General features: G+C 40.0%; 2 protein-coding genes across 3 annotated transcripts; both read left to right on the plus strand.

Moving 5' to 3' along the window:
- The first annotated feature begins 2,272 nt into the window (after window positions 1-2,272).
- Window positions 2,273-9,897, plus strand: fscn2a (fascin actin-bundling protein 2a, retinal). Its single transcript, XM_040049182.1, has 5 exons — window positions 2,273-3,466; window positions 6,910-7,066; window positions 8,679-8,800; window positions 8,881-9,048; window positions 9,153-9,897. Exons 1-5 carry the CDS (start codon window positions 2,644-2,646, stop codon window positions 9,356-9,358), a joined length of 1,476 nt encoding a protein of 491 aa, XP_039905116.1. The 5' UTR covers window positions 2,273-2,643; the 3' UTR covers window positions 9,359-9,897.
- Window positions 9,898-16,432: 6,535 nt separating this feature from the next.
- Window positions 16,433-23,452, plus strand: LOC120744677 (transmembrane protein 235). 2 transcript variants are annotated; one of them, XM_040049191.1, is made up of 5 exons: window positions 16,433-16,702; window positions 17,301-17,638; window positions 18,538-18,615; window positions 19,077-19,214; window positions 22,207-23,452. In XM_040049191.1, the coding sequence occupies exons 2-5, from the start codon at window positions 17,455-17,457 to the stop codon at window positions 22,449-22,451; spliced, it is 645 nt and encodes a 214-aa protein (XP_039905125.1). In that variant the 5' UTR covers window positions 16,433-16,702; window positions 17,301-17,454; the 3' UTR covers window positions 22,452-23,452. The 2 variants fall into 2 exon arrangements, with proteins under 2 accessions (XP_039905125.1, XP_039905134.1); XM_040049200.1 differs by lacking the exon at window positions 16,433-16,702 and having other exon boundaries at window positions 17,123-17,506; window positions 17,591-17,638.
- Window positions 23,453-23,780: the final 328 nt, after the last annotated feature.

A 23,780-nucleotide genomic window follows, 5' to 3' on the forward strand; every position in this document is an offset into this window, starting at 1 on the left:
ACTCTAACATGGTTAGCTGTAGACTGTCTGGTCTTAGCATACCATTGGCAATGTGCAAGTGTACACCCCAAAAACTGAAATGCAGCCTCTGTATGACTCTGCCAGTCTCTCACGTCGTTGTGAAGACATTCTGTCCCACACTTCTTTACAATACTGCTTCAGTTTATTAAAGTTTGTGGACACTGCTTTTTTTTTTTCACAAGTCTTTTAAGGTCCCACTGCAGCATTTAAGGCAGGTTGAGGCCTGGACTTTGACTGAGGCCAATGCAATACCTTGATTGTTTTGTTTTTGCAGTCATTCTGTTATCAATTTCCTGCTGTGTTTGGGTCATCGTCTTGTGGCATGACCCAGTTTTGGCCAAGCTTTAACTGTTGGACAAGTGGTCTCACATTAGAGTCTACCAGATGAGTTTATGGCAGACTCAATGACTGCAAGGTGCCTTGTTCGCCTGGCTGTAAAACAAACCCAAATCATCACCCGCTCCACCACCGCTTGACAGTTGGTATAAGCCGTCTGTGCTGTGCATTATAACCAAATATCCTTACTTTGGTCACATCTGTCCACGGCACTTTGTTCAGAGGCTTTGTGGTTAGCTCAGGTGCAATTTTGCAAACCTAAGCCATGCTGCCATGTTTTTTATAGAGGGAAGAGGATTTCTCCTGGCATGTATTTGCTGAGACATCCACTCCTGGGAAGATTGTGGGAAGATTAACACACACCGAACGGTCCAAAGGAGTGAACTACCAAAACCTTTGCTTTTATAGAGATGGTTACAATTGTTGATGATCAGTTAACCAAGATGTTTGATTCTCAGCATGTTTTGACAGGACTGCATAAAGCCCTGTAAATCAATCATTTTCACATGACTGTAAACCTACATGTTTTAAAGACAACCTTTCACAAATTCTACATAGTTTATATATTTTTCCAAAATGCCTACACTGGAAGGGAGAGTAAAAAGGCAGAGAGGGGAAAGACAGTATGATTTACATATGGATAATGTGTACATTTTTTACACTCTGTTTCTGAGAATGTTTTCATAGTGTTGCACTCAGGATCATTCCTACCACTCATCTTCTCAGTGATTCAATTACTGTAACCCTGTGTGACACTGATTTAATTGCCGAGAATTTAGCTCCAGCAATAAAAAATTATTACTGGAATCACCGTAGCATATTTGTTTGCTCTCTAGGTGCAGTTTCTGTCTAGGTTTGGGCTATTGCCAACCTTTGTCCTAGATTAACATTATACTGGTAACTCCCTAAGGTGGTCTGGGATCACCATGCTAATCACTCTTAATAATAGATGAGAGCAATTACCATTAAAGGTTATTAAGTCGAAATAATACCCTCAGAATTTAGCTTTGCAAAACAATCCTAATCACATAGTTTTGTGGATTTGCAATATTACAGTTCTTTTTGGTATTACCCACAACATCCTTAAAAGAGGGTGAAAGAGGGCGGTAATACTCTTACTAAAGTAGATATTAGCACGCACTGTTACAAAGGTCACAGTGCGTGCCAGTGTATTGAGCTGCGTCCTCTATTATTAATTGTCTGGCGGGATAACAGCGAAGGGTTCGGCAGGATCAAAAAGAAGAAGGTTAAAACACAGCCAATATGAGAGTGAAGAAAAAGGCAAATGTGCATTCAAATGTGTGCTATTCAAATCCCTCTTGGGTGAGCTTACAGACTTTGACTCAGATATTTGAATTTGTGAAGGAAACAAAGGTTCCAAGAAAGTCTCTAGGGACCTGTGTGTAGCAAACTGTTGCTATAAAGATAACATTTACAACTTTACTTTCATTATAGTTCTCTAGGCATTGGGATTCTAAATTAGCCATATACATAAATGCTGGCCCATTGCAATGGAAAAGAGACGCTTCATGAGGAGAATGCTCCTCATAGATAAGTAGTGTCTTTAAAAATGTCAATGCAAAAGTTGCACTTTTAAAACCTGCTTAATCATTGAAAAAAATCTATTTGTAAGGGGACTCAAAGGAGAAGGAAAAAGTGGGGAACATCCAAAAGCACCTTTACTCTCTGGACATTTTGCAATTAGACTGAGGTTCGCCAGCAGATCAACGCTAGGATAATCCTGGGACTGGATAGCGTGGCTACTAGTATATGGACCTAAACAAGGAGAGGTAAGAACCAATAGGAGTCAGGCTGACAAATGAGTGTGTCAATGTGAGTTACAGGGAAGCAAGACAAGAAGGAAAAGAAGGAGGAGATGGCAGAACAGGAGATACAGAAGAGAGGGGGAATGAAGCTGCACAGACAACATGCTGGAGAAGAATAGGGAGGAGGGGTGGCTTGTGGTTGGTGCACTGGTTTGTGACGTCAGCAGCTTGTTGGATTGAGGAGCTGTGTCCTGCTGATTTTAATCCTAACTCATTAGGGAACCAAGAGCAAGTGCCTGAGCAAGCCCTCTGGGGAAACAGAGAAAGTGACAAGAGAAGCAAGGACTTCCATCAAGGGAGATAAGTGGAGCTACTTCACAGCTTGAGAGACAGAAGAGGAGAGAAATCAAGTATTTTACTTGTTACTGCTCAGTCTCATGCCTGAGTTTCTTCATTTCTCATTACTCTGTCTGTCCTAACCTTCTCCACACGCAATCTGTAACGTGCGTCCTGTCCAAGCATGTCTACAAACGGAATTAACAAAGCTTTGAAGCTGCAGTTTGGCCTCATCAACTATGAGAACCGCTACCTGACGGCTGAGGCTTTTGGATTCAAGGTAAACGCCTCGGCTACTAGCATGAAGAAGAAACAGATCTGGACCTTAGAGCAGGATGAGCAAGATGGGCAAGTAGTCTTCCTCCGCAGCCACCTGGGACGCTATCTGGCCTCTGATAAAGATGGTAAGATCATATGTGGGGCAGAGATGCGTGATCCTGAATGCCGTTTTCTTATCGTGCCCCAAGCTGACGGACGCTGGGCTCTGCAATCAGAACCTTTTCAACGTTACTTTGGAGGCTCAGCAGACTATTTGTCCTGCTTTGCCCAAATCATTGGGGAACAAGAGCTGTGGGCCGTCCATTTGGCTTTACATCCACAGGCCAGCCTTCTCAGTGTGGCACGTAAGCGCTATGCTCATCTCTCTGCTTCAGATGGAGAGATATCTGTGGACAGCAACATTCCCTGGGGAGTGGACTCCCTCGTCACCTTGGTATACCTCGATGGCAAGTACAGCCTGAAGACCTGTGACAGCCGTTTCCTCAGCAACGACGGCAAACTTGTGAAGGAGAATACCAATGCAACTAGCTTCACTCTAGAGCTAAAATCTGGCAAGCTGGCCTTTAAGGACTGTGACGGGAAATACCTGGCCCCGGTGGGACCCACAGGAACGTTGCGGTCAGGCCGATGCTCCAAGCCTGGAAAAGACGAGCTGTTCGATCTGGAAGAGAGTCATCCACAAGTAGTTTTTCAAGCTGCAAATAAAAGATTTGTTTCAGTCAAGCAAGGTAATTTGGATCCAATGCAGTGTAATACAAATAAGTATGTTCTTCGTGTCATTACAGCTCTGCTTTCTTAAATGATGAACAGAAGGCTATACTTACAGTTTACTTTTCTTAACTGAGTATCAGATTCAAAATCATTAAAGAGGGGATAACTTTAATGAGCGACAGTCTGAGAGGGTAAACAATTTGATTTAAGCATTTGCAAAGACATAAAATCTTTAGGCAAACATTCATGCATTAATTGTAACAAGCAGACACCAAAAAGAGCATAAAAATGTGAGATAAACAGCTAGAATAACTACACGACAAAGGAAAGAACAAGTTCTATTTCTGATTATATGGAATAATATTTTTATCCAAGTACATTTGATTTCTGATAAGTAGTCTCTTTGCAGCATTATGCCTCTCTTTAAATCAGCAGGGACTTTGCAAAGTAATTCAAGAACTAAGCTATGATGGCTACGTTGATTGTTTTCTAGGTGTAGCTATTGGGGTTATCTGAGAGTTCAGCCAAAGCAAAACAGTTCAAACCAGCACAATTGAGGTCATGACTTGTCTTCTGAGTAGAACATTGCCTCTGTCTATGATAATGAACTTCACTTGGTCTAGGTTTACAAAAATACATCTTTATAGCTATATTGTAGTAACTAGAAAAAAAGCAATGAGTTATATTTTACCAGTTAGGAATATAAAGCTCTGCCACTTTTGCCTGGATGTTGGAATGGTTGATGGCAACTGTGAAGGCAGTTGCAGTAATGGGCTTTGTCATTTCCACTGTGTCCATTGAAGATTAAGTAGTGTGCAAATGACTCCAGGAGAGATCTGTGCCCCAGTGGTGTCAATTACCATCAATGGACTTTAAGCCTTACAGCTACACGCTCTTTACCTTTTACCTTTCTCCACATTATGTGGATCTATAGTTAACTACTGTGACAGTGAGGTGTTAGCAGCTATAGCCAGGCCTTAGCAGACAGCTCAGGCACATGATCTTCTTTCAGGCTGGTTGATGTGATCTGCTCTGCCCAGTAATATTATGCAGATGAAGCAGGACAAGGAGAAGATAGTTTTTTCTTCTTCCAAGTTTTTCTCAAGCTTTAAGAGTCAATTAAAACAATAATTCAAACAACTATCACTGTAGGACAACTCTGTTGTTAAATTACCTCTATAGTGAAAAGTGGGAAGGGGATTCTCAGACTAATGTTGGGCTGCAGACATTATGCAAGAATAATATTCTGCATTAAAAGAGATTACTATGAGGGAAATCTTTCAGCAACCTGACAGTTCATCTACATAACAGAAGGTTAAGACTAATTTTCGCCAGTACTGTTTTGCCTTGTGGCAGCTCCACGTTTCTTTAAGGAACAAGGCTCTGAAAGCTGCTTACTGGACCCTGCCGTGCAGATTTGCATTTCACCACTCAGGGAATTACAGCAAGCGAATGAACAGGAAGGGTGGAGGGGTGACTGAGGGGGATTAGGGTTGTAACGGGATTAAGAGAGAGGTTAAAGGATATTTCTGTGGCATCTAATTTGAACTACAGCAGACACAGTTCAGTTATACGTGTCTGTGTTACCACCAGAGTTTATGTGACATGCGGATTAGGGGCTGAAACAATAGACTCACTGCAAGTGAGGCACCTGTGGTTAGAGAACAGGAGAAAAACAGGTCACGTGAGATGAGGTCATGAAATTTGTTTAAGAAAGCAAATGCTGGGTATTGGCTGAAAAGCTGCAGTGCCGGGAAACTGATTTCTTAGTCAAACCGTATTGAGACCTTAGGGTCTGAAAGACTGATAGATGGATTATATGGTTCACTGGTAGGGAAGAAAGGCAAAAGCATGCAACTTACCTTAGAAATTCAACAAATGCAAATCTTAAAAATTCTGCAGTGGCAGGGGTACCCGGACCTGGGATATAGAGTATGTTTGGGGAGTGTGAATGTGTGTACAGTGTCTATTTGTGTCTGTCTCCACGTTGGGTGAGTGCCGAGTATTTATTTATGTATATGGGGGTGGGCATGCACGCTTGAGTCTGCGTGCGCCTGTTCGTCTGTGTCTATATGTCAGCTTGGGTCTTAGACTCTACCTCTCTGGGAACATCTCAGGCTCTCCGAGGTATGGAGGCCTATCTCCCCTCACCACACTCCCTGCCAGTGGCTGATGCCCTCAGACGTTGGTGTGTTGGTGGTTCTTGGTGTCTGGGGCTGGGGCTGGGCGCTCATGTATGTGCCGACTCACTCCTTGTGGCCGATTGGCGGGGCCTGGCACCTGTGGCCCAGCTGGGCCCCTTCCGGAGGGTGGGGTGCCCTCAGGCCTCTGGGCCTGAGGCCCGGTCCTCTCTGGCACAGCTGGCTGCCGGCAGAGCCCGCAGGCACATCACTGCAACCCCCTCTGGCCTCTGCTCCGTGGCTACTGGGTGACCTCTCGTTTGGGGCTCTACATCTTTCTTGGCTGCGACCTCAAAGCACATTGTGCGCTGTCAATCTTGCATACTACACAATAACATGTAATACTTAGTATGTACTATTATCTACTGTTAGCTAGTTTATTGTGATGGTGTTGTATTTATTATGTTGCTCTTTTTTGTTTGTTTTCCCTTCTGTGTTTTCTTATCTCCATACAGGTGATCCAGGTGTTTTGTTTGTTTTTCTTTTTTTTTCTTCCCCCCTTTCTCACCATCTCTTCTCCCCTCTATTTTTCTTTGTCTCCCTCTCTTTCTTTCATTCTTTCTCCCTGTCCTATCCCCCAGTCATGTCTGTCCCGTCTGTAACAACCGAAAATCAAATCAAATAAATACATACTTATAATAAAGGTCAATCAAATGGACCAATATGGCAAGGCCATGATGATCCAATTGGTAAAGGGAATCCGCTTGGCATCTTTCTTGGCCTGCAGACAACAATTCTGATGGCTAAAGATCCAAACGGGACAGGGAAAAAAATTAATTTTAAAAAAAAAAAAAATTCTGCAGTGTACCTATTACTCAAAACCAACCAGGCATCAAAAAGATTACAAGGCACATAAGATTCATACTTGAGACTTGTTGTGAGTGTAACATTTAGAATAGGGTAAATGCAAATGTAATATTCATTTTAGCACATATTATTCAACTTGTCCTGTTATCACACATACCTTGGTTAGCAGAGCTGATATATAACAGACTAGAGCAAGCTGCAGTCTTGAAGCAGATGGTAGCATGCACTGGAGTCAACAGCGACAGAAACACTTTTGTTGCTAAAACCTTTGGAGCAACTAAAACGATTGTGGATTACCGTTATGCACAAACAATCTGTTTGGCAATGCTATAGCTTGAGTATCTATCACTCAATAAAAAGCAAAGGGCATTCCGACCAGTAAACCATATAAACCAATAAAAAAAATGATAATAAAAAATCCATTTAACCAAGACACACTTATCAATGTTATCTCTTCCTCCCTTTATTACTAGGAGTGAGTATTTCAGCCAATCAGGACGTGGAGACAGACATGGAGACCTTTCAGATGGAGATAGATAAGGAAAGCAAAAAGTCTATGTTCAGAACCAATGGCGGATCCTACTGGACATTAGTGACTCATGGAGAGATCCAATCCACTGCCACAGAGGTGTAAGTAGCTATTAAAGCTGTGCAGGAGCTATGTATAACCTGTATACTAACGTGAAGAAATAATAAACAGTATCCATGTTATGCTAGACACGTCTTTGCACTGTGTGCTGCAGACATATCTACTGAAATTAGCATGCTAACTACACTGTTTCATCCAATTAAATCATGGCCTCACAGGCCACTGTGAGGTGCTATCGCTTCAAGTTTAACAAACTACTCTATACATAAGATGGAACATGTGACTTGATATATATTCCTCTCAATAATTTTAGAACATATGAAGTCTGATTAATGACAATCTGTTCTTTTTGAGTAGTATGGTGTGAAGTATGGCAAAATCAGTTTTATAGCACCTTAAAAGAAGCATTAGAGAGATACACAAAACTAGAAAATGTTACAACATACAATGCTACAAACATATACTGGACTGAAAATGTTTTTCAGTCCAGAATAAGACAAACTGTCCACATATAGAGAAAATTCAGGACTTGCACTACTCTGTTACTACTCTGCTAAAAATCACACAAAGAATATTCTGGACAGAGTGAAAAAACCCTGATTATTCAGTCCAAAAAGACATACTATAACACTTGGGACAATGTCCTGTGGGGGGAGACAAAAGTAAAAAATTTTGTCACAAATCCCCAATAATTGGGAAGACAAAAAAACAACACTACACCCAAACAGCAAAACATCATAGCCTGGGGCTGTTTTCCTGCTTCCGTGTCATGCAATCAATGTGTGAACAATAAATTCAAAATTTTACAAGAGAATGTCAGGATAACAAGTCCATGATCTGAAGATTAGAAAAGTGTTTGGTGAAAACAACAACAAAATAACTAAACCCAAGTGAAAAAGGCCTGAAGACGGGTATTCGATCAAAAAAACTTCTGAATTACTGATGAAATGAAGCGTTGATATGTAGGTATCATCCAAAATATGCTATTGATTCAATTCAATTTTATTTATATAGAGACAAATCAGTACAATAGTTTCCTCAAGACGAAGGAATGTGGGAAGGAAAAACTCTTTTAACAAGAAAGTGGTTCTGGCTCAGGGAGGGGCAGCCATCTGCTGTAACCGGCTGGGGTTGAGTGGAGGAAAAAAGGATACAGAAACACAGTTGTTGTGCAAGTCACAACTAAAGTGTGTTCTTCGAGTTACTAAATTCAAGAGTTCTCAAGTGTGCACTTTGTGTGTTTAAGAATTGTATTTAACTCTAAAATGTTACCATTCCTGATGAGTTGTTATTTTAATTAGATTGGGTTTGTTCACAATTGTAACTTAGTTGTAGACACAGGTTATCCTCCCATTGGTTTGGTTGTTAGTGCAGTTGTTATTATTGGTATTATCAATCCAAACTGTTGCCTTTTATAAATCCTGACCAAGTGGTTTTTGTCCTTAAATCTAAGCACAAGAAAATCACAGTTAACGGTGACACTTAACTGCCCCAAGGAAGATTTGCCTCTAGTTGTGGAAAACACTCCAGTGTGTCATTTCAGAACTTCTTGTGGTTTTCAAAATGCATTTCATAGGTAATCAATGTCGAAATCCTGGTAAGTCTATATCTCACGTCTGATTCTCCTTCTGCCTGTTTATGTCTTTTACCCAGTGAGGTCAACACAATGTTTGATATTGAATGGAGGGGACAAAGAGTAGCGCTCAAAGCAAGCAATGGAAAGTACGTGTGTACAAAGAAGAACGGGCAGCTCTCCGCAGTCAGCGATACAGTGGGTACGTGCCTTTAAGCAAGATGCTGGAGAGTCAGCTGTGTCTGTTTGAAATTCCCACCACGTATTTATCCTTCGTTTCAGCTGATGATGAGTTGCTCCTGATGAAACTCATCAACCGCCCTATGCTGATCCTTCGTGGAGAAAATGGCTTTGTGTGTCACCACAAGAACTCCAACACTCTAGATGCGAATCGATCCGTCTATGACATCTTCACACTGATTTTCAACGACGGCGCCTACAATATAAAAAGTCAGTGTGTCCACAACATATTACATTTTAATGAGTACACTTGCATTTTGTTGCCATGTAATAGCTATTAATTGTATTATTAATGGATGTGTATTCTTCTGTAGGTGTGAATGGAAAGTTCTGGTATGTCTCTAGCAGTGGCCTGGTGTGCTCAGATGGAGAAAAGTCAGAGAATTTTTTCCTTGAGTTCCTGGAACATGGACGTGTCGCCATCAAGGGCTCCAATGACAAGTACCTTCGTGGAGACCAGGGAGGCACACTTATGTGTGATGGCAAATCTGTCGATGCATCTTCTCTCTGGGAGTACTGATTCCCTTCAATGTGGGTCTTCAGTGATGGCCTATAATGCAAGGGCAGGATGTGCTTTTACCAGGTCATATGAAGCAGACTGACTGGAAAAGATTTTCCTGCCTTTTTTGTTTTGTTTTCCTTTTTTTTTTTTTGGCTTGATTTTTTTCTTTTGAAATTGGGAAGAAGTGAACACTTTAGAAAGATGTTTCTTTGATGTTTTGTCTTTCAAAAATGCCAACATCAAACGACACATACTGTGTGAAAAATGTGTCATTTTTTGTAATTTCACAAATGGGGAGACAAGAGATGTTATCACGGTTCTTTCAGTCAGGCTTTGTTCAATATGCAACCTTATATCTTTGAGGGCAGCCATACCAACCGGTCACAACACAGGGTGTTACTGCCAAGAATGTAAGCACCTCTCACTGTTTGCTGTTACTTTGACAAATTTTCTGCTTAACCTACCCAGAGAGTTTGTTAATAGATAGCAACAAAAATCATCTTCTGTTGAAGCTGAAGTTTAATAGGTTACATCTCCAAAAGTAAAAAAAAAAAAAACAAAAAAAAACAAAACACAGATAATGACAAGTCAGTGTCATTATCCCTGGATCCTTAGGCTTAATTAAAAAAACATTTACCTATGTATAGAAACACGTTTGGTTTGGTTTGGTTTATGTACAGTGCTATACAGCTAGCATTGTCCATGTTTATGAAAGCCTGACGTGTAAAACCTCTCGGCATTTGCGTAGAGCTTTTAAATGATTTCGAGTTACGCTCTGACTTTAACACATTCAACAAGAATAGTTCATTGATTGAATCATTCTAATGAAAGGTGATGCACCACTGACTTTAAAAACAGCACATAGTTGGTACCACTATCGCTTTCATTTGTCTTAATGAAACATTTATTGATTTTATTTTTAAAAAATGATAGACCTTAAAATAAGTGGACAGGCTGAAAATGGAAATGCAAAGAACACCAAAACTAGGCTCACTGCAAACATTGAGACATATACAATATGTGCTACACAAAGAAGAAGTTCAGACATCTTTAGGAATAAAGAATGTCGGCAGAAAAATTATTTATGATTTATTCACATCAGGGAATAGTGAGAAAGAAGTCGGAGGAGATTTAAAGTATCGGATGGATCTTTCTAATGTATCTGATGTAAACTCAGAAGTGCTTCTCTGGTGATCTGCCTAGGGGCCTTAATCTACACTGCACTGTATATCCAGTTATGTCCTGTTTTCATGTTGAGAGGCTGGTAGCCACATAAGAAAATATAATGGATTTTGACAACAGATGTTTTTGAAAAACACTGCAAAGATTGATTTCCAGGATGCTTGTTTTCCATCCATTTGCTCAAACTTAGATGAGAATATTTAATCATCTAGAGTAAAGGTGCATGCACTTTGCTTGCCTAGTGGTTGCTGGTTAGACCCAGCTCCTGCAAACTCCTTCAGAAATCTTTATAGTTGTTGGAAAACATGTTGTTCCACCTTTGCGTCCAGTCATTGTGTATAGAAAGGCCAGCAACACCCCACTGAAACCGAATGATCTTCTTAATTAACTTTGGATACAACAGCAAGTTAGTACGTTTAATAAATCAGTAGAATCTTCCTAAAACCTACCTACCCGGTGCTGCTTATGAAGCACTAATAATTGGCTTGAAGTTGACCCTTAGCTGCAAAATCCTTTTCTTTTTTTGGGAAACTCTTCATATTATGACTAAAATCTCTCACAGGACTCACTAAAATGATTACAACAAATCGCTAAGGGTACAAGCTGCCCAGAGTTAATTAGAACAGATGTTGTTGTGCACTAAAGAGGACAACCAAAAAATGTAAACAATTAATTCTGTAGATTTTTGTTGGATATTTCCCAGAAGGTAATAAAATCTACCATAGTTTCAGCAGAATGTCTAAACGAGTGGTTTTGTGTTGTGTGCAATCTGGATTAGTTTTAGTTATAAAAAAGTTTGGTTACCTATACATCCTGTAACAGCTCTATAGAGAACCTCTGGCCATATTTTAGAATGTATCTAATATATGTATATATAGGCATCGTTTTACGATCTTTGCTTTATGATGATGATTTTTGACAAATGTTGACAATAAAAACTTATAATATCACTGTTGTCTTTGAGATTTACAGCTGTGGGTCAGGCTTAGAGGACGTGTGTGAAATTTTTGTGAGCTGATCATCGGTTGGCGTAGAGCTCCTGAGTCCTAATCCTAACCGTAAAAATCTGCCACATCATTGTAATGTATCAGAAGCCAACATTATGCCATCTGACTTTTATGACTACTAATTCATTGTGCGGGGAACTCCAACAAAGAAGTGTGGTGAGCTGTGATTAAAACGTGAAATGACTTCAGTTTAACATTTACCATCAGTGATGATTTCAGATCTGCTTCCAGTAGCATAAAGTAGAGGGATAACCAGTGCCGCTGGCACTGTCAATATTTTGTTACATCTGGAAGCCCAGATGTTGCAGTGATGCCAGCTGCCTGTGTCTTGATTGTTAGAGCTAAATAATATTTCAGCAAATATTACTTTCAAATGAAAAGCATTACAGTTTAAATACAGTTGTATTAACTTTGCTAATTGCTATACTTACGATATTTACGTGCAATATCTCCTTGATCCTGCCGTAATAAGTCATTTTTCTAATAAGAAGAGGATTTTCCCATTCACCACACTGGATGGCACTGTGTACCTCACTTAGTTCTTTCTATGCAGCAATAATCAGTGAAAATACCATATCCTGCTGCAACAAGCACAAACACCTGGTAGTAAAACAGCACTCTGCGACTGACATGACCTTCATTAATCATTTTAAGAAACACGGGTTTTAGAGTGGGCTCAGCTGGCATTTACAGATCATTCTCAAGAAAAAGGCGTGTTTTTGCCACAGCCACATTTTCAGGTTACTAGTTGCCATCCTTCTGTCATCTCTTAGCGATTTCAAATATTTATGGTCCACAGCAAAATAATTTTTTCCTGAGAATTTCAGTTCTCTCCTGGTCTGACTCGAGGAGGAAAATTGCACAGACAGAAACGGCACCGAGAAACACACAAAGGCAAACACACATACAACCGCATCTCTACAAAGCATAATAACTGTGCACTGTGTCTGACATTTCAGTGAAAGTGCCAAAGATCTCTGAAAGCATTTGCAAGGAAAATTTTAAGCAACACTGAAACTAAAAGAAAGGCTTTCACAACAATTGTGTTTGTTCTAGATGCGTGTCGGTGTTCTGGAGGAAAGAAACGGCAACACTACGGTAAACTTAATTGTGCTAGATTACCACGCGCTTGGCTTTCTTCTTTTTTTAATTAGATCTGCTAGAGTATCTCAAAAGTATACACCTTAGACAAGAAAACAAAGTGGTCGTTTTAAGCAGATGGTCAAGACTCTCTAAGCCTTTATGCAAATGAAGTTTAAAGAAAGTTCAGCTAATTCCTTGGATTGGCAGCAGCTTTCCAGTAGAACACACACAACACGCAAATACACACAGTGGCTTTAGGGTAGACACGCTGTGCAGCTGAATGTCTTTTTGTTTCTTTGAATTGGATGTCATCTTGGAGGGGAAGAGGTCAGAGATGACCGGTGTTGAGGGTTTAAATGTGAGGGTTACAAATTCAGACACACAGATTCAGTAAAAGGACTAGATGTTACAATCCCTGACAATGCATGGCTTTAAATGGAGAAAATCTTGAGGGATGGCTGTTATGAGGAAAAGCAGCCCAGAAACATTACCAGCGGCAAACATCGTTGTGTGCCTCAACTTTTGTTCTTTTACCCAAGCTAATCTGCCATTTTTCCTTGGCTAGGTTTAGGGATTAGAGATCTGATAAAAATTATTATACTGAAATTTGGGACACATCGTCAGTAGTGGACCTTGGATTCATTGGGTGTTTCTGCCATTTGTCACTGGACATCCTCATCCAAGGAGGCCCTGCCAGGGTTAATCAGGCCCTGGAGTGTGTCACTGGTTTATGTTAAAATTGTTATTTCTCTTCTTCTTTCTGCTGTTTAGTTTTCTACAGTTTATTCTATCTATTCACTGCAACTGAGAAATACTTACCTCTTTAACATTTATGGAGCCTCATTTCTTCAAAGGGACAGAAAAGGTGATAGAGAGAAGTAAGACAAGTAAGTAAGATAAGATAGGAGAGAGCAGAGAGGAGAGCCGAAAGGGGGGCGCCCGATCTGGCTTCCCACACCTCCCCATCGGATCGGGCTGTACGAATGTGTACAGTGTACAAATGTATTCTTAATGGACCAGTTTCACTTTCTATAACATTGTTGCTTGCAGTGCAAAGTTACGAGATAACAGTTGCTTGTCATAATAATCCACCATGAAGCAAAACACAGTTTATCCTTCATTATGAATGGACCGATTTCACTTCTGATATAAAGCTATAACAAAAAGACATTCTATAAACATCTTAGAGCCAGTAAGCCCAACTCCAATCAATGGAAAAGCTTCAAAGAGGAAAAGGTGGAAAGGAGCCCTGTGACCTTAAGCTGAAAGGCTGACAGAGGCGAGCTAAATAAAAGACAGTTTTAACACAGACCCTACAAAAACTAGACGGAGCAAATTTAAGGCAAAGACAAGAAACAAACACATAAACTATTGGATATTCATTTAAATAAATAAAAATGTCATTAAACCAGAATCAATGCTATTTAGCCTGAAACAGAAAAAGCTGCGTGTCAGATTATTGGATTATTAGGATACCAGAAACTGAAAACAACTTGAAGAACTGAGAAGGATAAGAGTGACAACAACCTTAAATTGAGAGTGGTAAACACAGAAAGGCCTGGCAGGGTCAGTTCTCAGAACAACAAGAGAGGCAGACAAGATCTAAGGCAGAGAAAGAGGCAGAGGGCATATTGGTTTATTTGTGAAGAGAGAAGAAACTGGACAGGAGAAAGAGGTGCTTCTCTTATTAAAAACAAGGAGGTGTGAATTTTTCTGCTTACCTTTTGAAGCTCTGTTGCTACATTACACTGCCCTCGAAGTCTTTACAGTCCATTACATGTGGTTTAGTCAATTTCACAAATGCTGTTTTTATGAATCTGTAAAGACAGATTAGCAATAGTAGGCTTAAAATATGCACGACAGCAGCCCAAAATCATTCAACTGGGCATCTGTGATTTTCTGTTGGGTTGTATCAAAGCTTATATAGCAAGGCATGCATACCAAAATAAAAGTTAGGAACAATTCCTGCAAGTTGAAAATGAAACACAGTTGTCCACAGTTGTGAAATGGAATGGAGTACATCAGAAAAAGAGCATAAAGAATATTTGAAATGGTTGTTATAAAAGTGAAAACATGATTTGCTCTTACTCTGCACTCAACACAGAGCAATTTTTGTTCTTCTGGATGAAAATACTTCAGTCATTTAGTTGTGGTGTTGTACTACTTAAATGAAGCATGAAGAGTTTCACCTAGAATATTCTGTCGGTGGATGTTTGTTCATTTTAAAAGAAAAGTTTATTTTTTTTTCAAATTAAAACTCTTAATAGCTTCTCGAAATAAGTGCTTGCAGAGGTTTTGAGCAAATAACTGACAAGTCTCCAGAATAAGAGGCCAACCTGTGCGCGACTGTGTCAACCGCTGCTCAAGACTCCTTCAAATGATTGCATAATTATAGAGTCTCAGGAACTCTGACACATCATGACATTTCATTCCCGCTTTTCACCCAGGATGGCATTTGCATTATTCTCAGGAAAAGAACTAAAAAAGTTATCTTAGGTTTACAGGTGCACATGAGGTCTCTGTGTTCTGTTTGTTTGGAAATGCATTTGTAAAGTACTTTAGCAAAATATCTTCAACCCAGTACAAAGCATGTGCAGAGCAGCCCTGCTTGAACAGTGCGTGCAGCGTGCCTGGACTTGGAAGTTTTAAGAGATGCCAGGGATCAAAGTTGACTTATTGATCAGTTCTGGAGTAAGGCTAGGCTACAAGTATGGACAACCTTTTTTTTTTTTATTCCACCCAGTAAAGACTCAGACATTGTGCAAAAAAGTGGTGCAGCAAATAAAAACAATAGTTAAAAGAAGAAGGGAACAAAAGTCAATAAATCAGGTTAAACACAAACTAGTTGGAATGTCAATTAAATGGAATTTCACTTTTAAAAAATATATTTATATTTAAGACAAATTAGCTCATTAGGAGTGTTCTCCAACAAACACCCATCCTATAACAGAAATGACAATATTTCTCTAATTAAAGTCCACCCACTCAATAATAATCGTGATGAGTGAAAAATCTATTAAAGATAGATTTGGCGTGTCGCAGAGAGCTCAGCTGCCTTAAACACACTTGATGTATTAGTTTTTTAATAAAGACGCTGACATTGATTTTTATTTGTGGCTCATGCAGAAATTTGTCTGTGTGCTCTGGGCTAAACGCATAACTAAAATTAATTCTGTTTCACTGCATGGTGGTTTTTATTGAGATGTACCCTTCTGACTCCCCTACGTGTTGGAGTTGGTGCATTCAAGGAGACACAGCTGAAAACCAGTTAAACTACAAAGAGGCCGGACAAGGTTCAATGTCTTTGAAAACTGCACTGATTAAGATTTATTTCCCAGCCCACACAAATCTATCTTTCCCTTAACTGCCTGGGTGTAAATGCAAAAACTAAAGATTTTAAACCAATTTCCAAAATTGAGAAAAACATGGCAAATGAGTACTTCTACCTTTCCTTAGCTGTTCTAACTAAAGACAAGGGAGTATTCAATGTGACTAATAATCTTAGAATTAATAGGATGAAAGTCCTTGTTAGAAAAGTGCCTTTTAAAAAAATGCCGTCCACAGCCTCCCTTAAGCCATAAGAACAGACTTCACATTTCAGTCTTCTTAATTAGAGAGTAGATTATTTTTATTTTTTTAAAGAAGCAGTTTGCTTGGATCACTTATTAACCATGAAACACTATTACCCTGAAGTGTGCAATTATACTCGACCGGGTCATTAGAAAGTGTATATGTTACACCACTATTTGGATGACATGAGACTGCAGCCGTGGGTGTGCAATGAGCACGAAAAGCAAGAGCAAAGAAGTCTGATTTTCTTTTGTTTTCTGGTGGAAAACGGGGGAAATCCAGCAGACAACAAGAGAATTTCCCAGTGAGATAGCCCAACATAAAGCAATAAAGCTACACGGGAATTGCCTCAAAACATCCTGCAGTGGCCAAGTCGGAGTCCAAACCTCACTCCAATTAAGATCAGTGGCAGGACTTGAAAATTGCCTTTTATTCACCATCCCCAGTGCAAGCCGACAACTCCAGAGCAGTTTTACAAGGAAGAATGGGGTGAAATGCTTGTCCAAACCCTCTAGCTGCAGTGAGTTCAAACTTTGAAGTGGTGAATAGCATGTTTACATAATTTTGTTTTACAGCTGTGCTTAATTTGTATCATGTCATTAAGTTGTGAAGACGTTACATTAATTCATTTTCTTTGTCTCACTGAAAAAAAGCTTAATCACCTACCTTCTAGACCTTTTTTCCTACTTAAACTCACGTGTGTGTCACGTGTTTTTTTTTCGACACATCTATTGTTGCTCCAGCTATTCAAACTTAGCCTTTATTTGTTTATTAAATCGTTGATTTCTATTAATATTAGTATTTTTGTCCTGTCTTTATTATATTACATGTATCTATATTAATCAAAATATAATTGCAAAATGTTACCGATCGACGTTCCACGGATGTAGTTTTATTTTGGAGATCGTCACCGGAAGTGCGTTGTTGTATTCCCGCATTTTGACAATTTAAATTGATCGTGGAGCACTTACAGCCACCATGCACACGCCCGGGATCCCTACCTGTTATGCGATGGCACTGACAAAAAATATTTTCTCGTCTAATTTGTCTCGCTTTGCATTTTTTGTTTGACATTGCCGAGCCGGATTTCTTTTATTAATTTGTTTATTTTGCTCTAGAACTATATTTGTGGATGGGGAGCTGGCACTTTGCGGAGAAGGATTTAGCTGGAGCGCTTTTACGCATTTGAAATATTGGCGTGTCGTTGAAGATCCCATTTTACAACAATAAAGAAAGGAAAAATCTTCCCGTTGACGAGAAACTGTGCTTTATATGGGCTGCACGATGAAGTACGGACCGGTGGTTCTATCGGCTGGGCTTACAGGTTTGCTCAGTTTTTGCTTCCTCGCCGTAGCGATTGGGACTGATTATTGGTACATAATTGATGTGAACAAACCCAACTACACAGGTTCAGATGACCTGAGTTCCCATTCTGGACTGTGGAGAATTATTGAAGGTATGTCAGTTTAACTTCATCTTTAATGAGCTGTTATTGGGGTCTTTACAGCTGTGCGACTTGTTAAAAATCAGCCATCATATTCGCATAACTTTTGCCCTGCGTCTCACAGAGGTAATTTTGAGAAGCCTCCTCAAAAAATTATAAAAGTTCATTCTGATTTGTGCAGATTTCAAATTGGCGCACTAATAGAATCCCTTAATTTCACTCTAGTTGGTTACGTGCAGTGCTGCAGAGGTTTAACATTGTCTTTAGTTTCTGATGGATCAACAGCAGTCCCTCATTTAATCCTCATTGGTCTAATCTTAGGTGAACTTGATGCATGGAGAAGCTGATATCCCAGTGCCTTTATATTGGAAATGAGAAGCATGGGGATATTCTAAATGACGGACTACTCAAATTCTTGCAACATTACCTTGAATCCACAGAAATTCAATTCTCATGCAGTGAAATGAAGCCTGAAATGTTCTAATTGTGGAATACAGTTTGGGTAGGAAAATGGCTTTTAACAGTAGCAACTTTTACCCCACACATACCAGTTTCTGCAGCCACCTGCAGGAGAACACACAGGAGACCAAGGAGAGCTTGTGAAGGATGGTTCTGGCACAGCTGCAATATAATGTGCTTCCAGCTTGAGGTCCCAAATGTGTTCTATTTGTTTCGGGCGGCACCCACAGTTCATGCAATAAATGCCAAGTAATGATCCAACATGAAACTAATCAGGCAGTGCTCACCTGGAGATTCCCCAGCAAAAAGGGAAACCATTATTTATTTTCTAATATTGTCTACTATTCCCACACTTAATACCACATTTTTTCACATCTAAGAGCAATTTTGCAGAGTCCCAGGGCTCTGCCACTGGTCCTGTCATGTGTAACCTTTTCATTTGACATTTTCAGGAGCAAACTGGAGTTCAGTCACCCCCTCTTTCACAGCAAATATGTCCAACCTGACAGAGGCAGAAAGGCACCTTGTCGGTGAGTGGGTTCCTTGATCAAGTGATGCATTTTAAAATGGTAATGGTAGCCACACGGGAGTATGTTCTTGGCAGTAAGGATTAGAGGTCTGATTGGAAGCCTAAAACATCTGCATTTGCAAGATATGCTATGCAATTAATCACATCCTGCAAATTAACATGACGAGATTGGGGGGGTTTTTCCCTCCAAGTGTGCTTTTGTAACTGAGCTTACTAGATAAAATCAGTTTTGTTAGGGTTTTCAGGAACACTTCCTGCTTGCAACGTTGACAAATAAAATGCAGTAATAAACTGTCCACTGTGGGAGAAGAACTCAATGGAGTCTCTGCTAGTTGATTTCAGTACTGACAATGGGAACAAAAAATCAGCAGGACCCTGGATGATGGGAGTCAATTGGAAAATCGCTGATTTTAAAAAAAAAAAAAAAAATTTTATATTTTTTTCAAATGTGTGTGTTTGCAGGCTTGCACAAAGTAGTGGTCATTTTGTTGCCTCTCAGCCTCGTCCTCCTGGTGTTTGGCTGGATCTTTGGACTTGTCAGCTCATTGGCCTCCAGTCCAAAGTTGCTGGCTGCATCAGCATCCTACTTTCTCCTCTGCAGTAAGTCCCCACAGAATTCCCTTTGTTTTCTTTTTCTGAGCCCGGATTCACACCGTGTGCTCTTGCTTGTTTATGTCGGCGTGCAAGACGCACAGCAAACGTGAAAACGCACGTGGGCGACACATCGTGGTCTTACAGGTACGTTGCGCGTGCATCTAAGAGACCCTGAGAAGCGCGTTTTCAGCTGTTCTCTCTCACATCGGATTTGGTTGTGAGTAGAGGCTCCAGTAGTATCTAATTTCAGCCTTTATAGACATAAACTGTGTGCTTGAGCTGGCCGATGGCCAATGAGAAAACGGTGATTATAGTTATGTAAATATTTTATCTTGAAGAAGACGAATCGGCAGCAACGTATTAAATATCTCTGTGCGGACATTAAAAATCCCATTCAGCTTAATTGAGTTGAGTTAGGTAATGATCTTTTCACACAGACTGTTATTAGAGTGGTGAAGATGGGGATTTAATGGTGAAAATAAGGATCCGAGGCACAGAGCACTTTTGGACTGCTGTGAGCAGCACTTCTCTCTCCTTTCGGTCTGTTCCTTAGATTTTGTGAATAAACGATAAACAGCGTGACTATCTCCATTCAGATGCAGACATAATGGCACTGTGAGAGGTGGTATGACGGCATCATTTGAGGCGCCACGTGCTAAAAGAACATTTTCACTGAGCTCTACCATGTTGAAGTGTTTGGTGGGAATAAAACTAGTTGTATGTCCAACCCAACTTAATCGGGTGCTAAATGCTCTTTAACTCGACATCCCTGACAGTGAAGTCTGGCATGTCGAATTGAACCCACCCGAGAATAGTACGAGTAATTGTTTGGTGGATTGATGGCTAGTGAGTCCTGTTTCTTGTCCGCTCTATCCAGACAGCACATCTCTACAACTCCCAGTTGCAAGAGCATTAATTATAACTTTGGGCGGCGTACCGACTTGATTCTCCTAACACAGTTTGTAAAGGTGGGGGGGGGGGTGGTGATGTGTGAAAACAGCTTCAGTGTTTCCCTGTCACATTTGCATTAAATTAATCAGAATTGCAAGCTGGTTCCTGGTGAGCATGAACATAATTTTAGAAACCATACCACCAAACATTCTCAGCATGGAGACTGACGTAATTGATTGCAGCATGGAGGCTGATTGTTGATCACAATGAAGTGGCTCAAATTTACTGAAGAGCTTGTCATTGATTGAAAGATGCAGTCAGACTTCCTCCTGGAATTACCAGTGGGCACTTTCTGATGTCATTTTCCATCTGTCCTTTTTTTGCAGAAATTGGTTGCGATAAATTCTATTATGCAGAAAGTTGCTCTTATTAAGAGTCAAATCAGAAACGCTCTCCTAAAAATGTAAGTGCAAATGTGTCATAATCACGCACAAATCACACGTGCTCTGCTTCTTTTTTTTTTTTTTTTTTTTTTTTTTTTTTCCCTCCTCCCTTAAATGGCAGTGGAAGGGCCTGCTTTTGTCATCAATACTGTAACACAAATGGGGTTGTTTTTTTGTTTTTTTTTTTTTTTTTTTTTGTTTTTTCTCCCCTCTAGTGAAGGGTTCAGCTGTTGAGCAGCTGCCATAAATATCCATCAAAGAATCCATTTGATTAGGTCTGAACTCAAGTGGAATGAGATTGAATCTCTATTTGGTTGAAATTGAGGGTAAATGCGCAAATCTGTGACAGACATAGGACTTATTATACAGTGTGCCATCTCTGCTGACATGCTCAACCTCCAATGTCACATAGAAACAGAGATAATTTAATGCTTTCTATCGAATGTCCTGTCCACGTGTGTACTCCAGGAGACCCGCAAGCACTAAGCTCTGCCACTTTCAAAACCACTGATCATATAAAAGAAAAGAAAGCTGGCATAATGGATGTCTGTGTTATTGTGCTTTCTCCCCTTATTCGGTGCATTCGCAGTAACTACGTATTTTAAGTTTGATATTTTGGTGAAGGTCTTCGTAATCCCACTCGCACCACATACTGCAGCACTGATGAATCTCTTTGGATTTTTCGGAGGGGGGCAACCTGCTATAAATATGAGCTATAGCAAAGCTGACATTTCTATCTCAGGCAATATGTAATAATGTCCTTCTTTAGCTGTTCAGCCCAAGGTTTTTAAAAAAAAAAAAAAAAAAAAATACATTCACTCCATTCACACGGTGGTATTTTAATTAGTATTGCTTTGTCAAGTAAGCTCAACAGATGTTTAGTAAATTCCTAGCGTGGCATCAGCGGTGTAACAGCATGAGTCTCACATAAAGTGGTGCACAGATAATGTACTGTACTTGGGAAATGCACACACTTTCTTTTTGCTGATGTGCAAATTAACCACAGTACATGCAAAGGAAGACCACAGCTGTGACTTTTTATTTGTTTTGGGGGTTTTTTCTTCTGCATTTAAATCATCAGTAATTAACTAGATTTAATTGCAATTGACGACTGCTCAGACTGGTTTTCCCTCCCTATGAGTCTGACTAAAGGTCGACCTGAATTGCTTATTTAATGGCTCAATGTTTTGAGGTTGACGTTTAATGATGTTATTCTTGTCGGCTCGCCTCTGTGGCAATTGTTATGTGGGACATTTCATCTGTCCGTTTGGGAACACAAGAAATCAAAAAATATTAGAAGCACACTTAAGGCCAGACTAAATTTGGAGCCGCCTTTGTGGGCACGTTTCCTGAGACTGATTTGAATTGGCCGGCGCTTTAAATTGGTACACGTGAGCACGTTTCTGTCTATATTATCTTAAACAGTCTACTGAGCAAAGCATGCGTTGGGGGAAGTATTATTTGCTCATCAATGTGTCATTACTGTAATGACCTAACTGTAAAAGCCGATTAAGTGTGATGCATAAAGGTGATCATAGTGCTCAAGCGCTTTGTAATTTTCTTTCCCACTGATAGATCCGTTTCTCTGTTGCAGCTAAAAAGGGAATGTGTTAAAGTCTAATAAGGCCTTTGAGTTGATGAGCTGTCTGTCTGTGCTTCATCAGGTCTTTTCACCTTGTCTGGGGTTAGCGTCTACATCAAATACTCCAATCAGGCCATGGAGGAGTTCCAGCGAACTGTGCCCCCAGAGAATCTCGTCTATGTGAACGTGTCGTTTGGCTGGTCATTAGCCACAGCCTGGCTCTCCTACAGCCTGGAGGTGGCAACAGGCCTGCTGCTCATGCTGGCTGCCAGAATAACACAAATGAAGGGACATTATGACTCTGGTGTCGCCATTGCCATGTTATAGAGTCGCACATTCTGGTTTCTGAGTGAAACTACAGAAATCTTCAATTTTTATCGACTTGTTTTTATTTATTTGACTAAAACAGTTGGTCACACAGACCAGGGGCCAGGAAGATAAACCATTCTGCAAGCTGGCTTTACAAAACTGCAACTGTAGATACAGATGCTCTTGAACATCTGCTTCATCATTGTTTTCAGAGGCTAGCTGTGACATACCGTCCTTGTAGACCGTGATGTTGTAGAGTAAATCAAACCCAGACATGAAAACTAAGCTTACTCTTCCGAGTAGTTACTGTGAAGATTGGCAGTTTTATTTTCTTATTTATTTTTTTAAATGTGTTCACATGTTTCAGGCTCGGTGCTGTATAATTTGGTAAGTTAAAGCTTTAAGCAAAGGACCAGTTATATTTTATGGTTTAATTGGTTTGATGCATGCTCGATAAGACTTGAGAGGACTCGAATATGGTTTAGTGTATTTAAGCATGTGTGCATCAGTAGTGTTAAGTACTTCATTCAAGTGGAAACGCTGCTGATTCTGCAAAAGTAAACCACCAGGCATTAAAAAGCCATCCGGGAGACTAGACAGTATCAGACTGTAGTTTCTATCATTGCTAATACTTTATAAAAGAATTACTGCTACACCGTTTCTCCAAATGCCAGGGGAAATTTGCATTGCACAGCTTTTTGAAACCTCCAAAGAAATGATGTAGACGTCAAGTCATTTGGTGCTGAGAGTTTGACTACAGCAACATCTAAATGTTAGTTTGTGCGTCTGTGTGAAACACTTCTGTAGCTAACCCACCAGTCCTTACATTAATCATGGAAATGAGGTTAAAGATAAATGCACTCCTGGGGCAACTGCAAGTTATTTTCAGCAGTAAAGAATATGTGCATGTGTCGCTGCCTGCTTTACTGTCGCCAATGACTCAATATTGTGAGATTCTGTCTGTTCTGGAAAGACTTTTCTCTGTAATTCAAATAAAGTGAACACTGTGAAAAACACAACATTAAGCATTTGCTGTAAGACTTTATGATGTCGTCTTCTTCCTTTTTTGGTTTTCTCCTTTTTTTGTTTTCTTTTTTAAAAGCATTCATAACAGACCTTATGTTTTCATAACTGAGCAGCTGTGGCAGAAAAGCCAGATTGATGTTTCACATAACTTGCAAACAGAATTAAAAAGGAGAATATTACCTGTGATTTGAATAAAATTTCACAAATGTGTGACGATTTGTGACAGTTTGATTATTTAAAGCCGCATCTGTTGTGAGGAAATTTGATCACTTTCTTGTGCGGAGTAAATCACAACTGAACACCAGTAGGGCCAAAGAAAAC

This window comes from Simochromis diagramma, unplaced genomic scaffold (genome assembly GCF_900408965.1).
Source record: "Simochromis diagramma unplaced genomic scaffold, fSimDia1.1 OVJJ01000321.1, whole genome shotgun sequence".
Classification (NCBI taxonomy): domain Eukaryota; kingdom Metazoa; phylum Chordata; class Actinopteri; order Cichliformes; family Cichlidae; genus Simochromis; species Simochromis diagramma.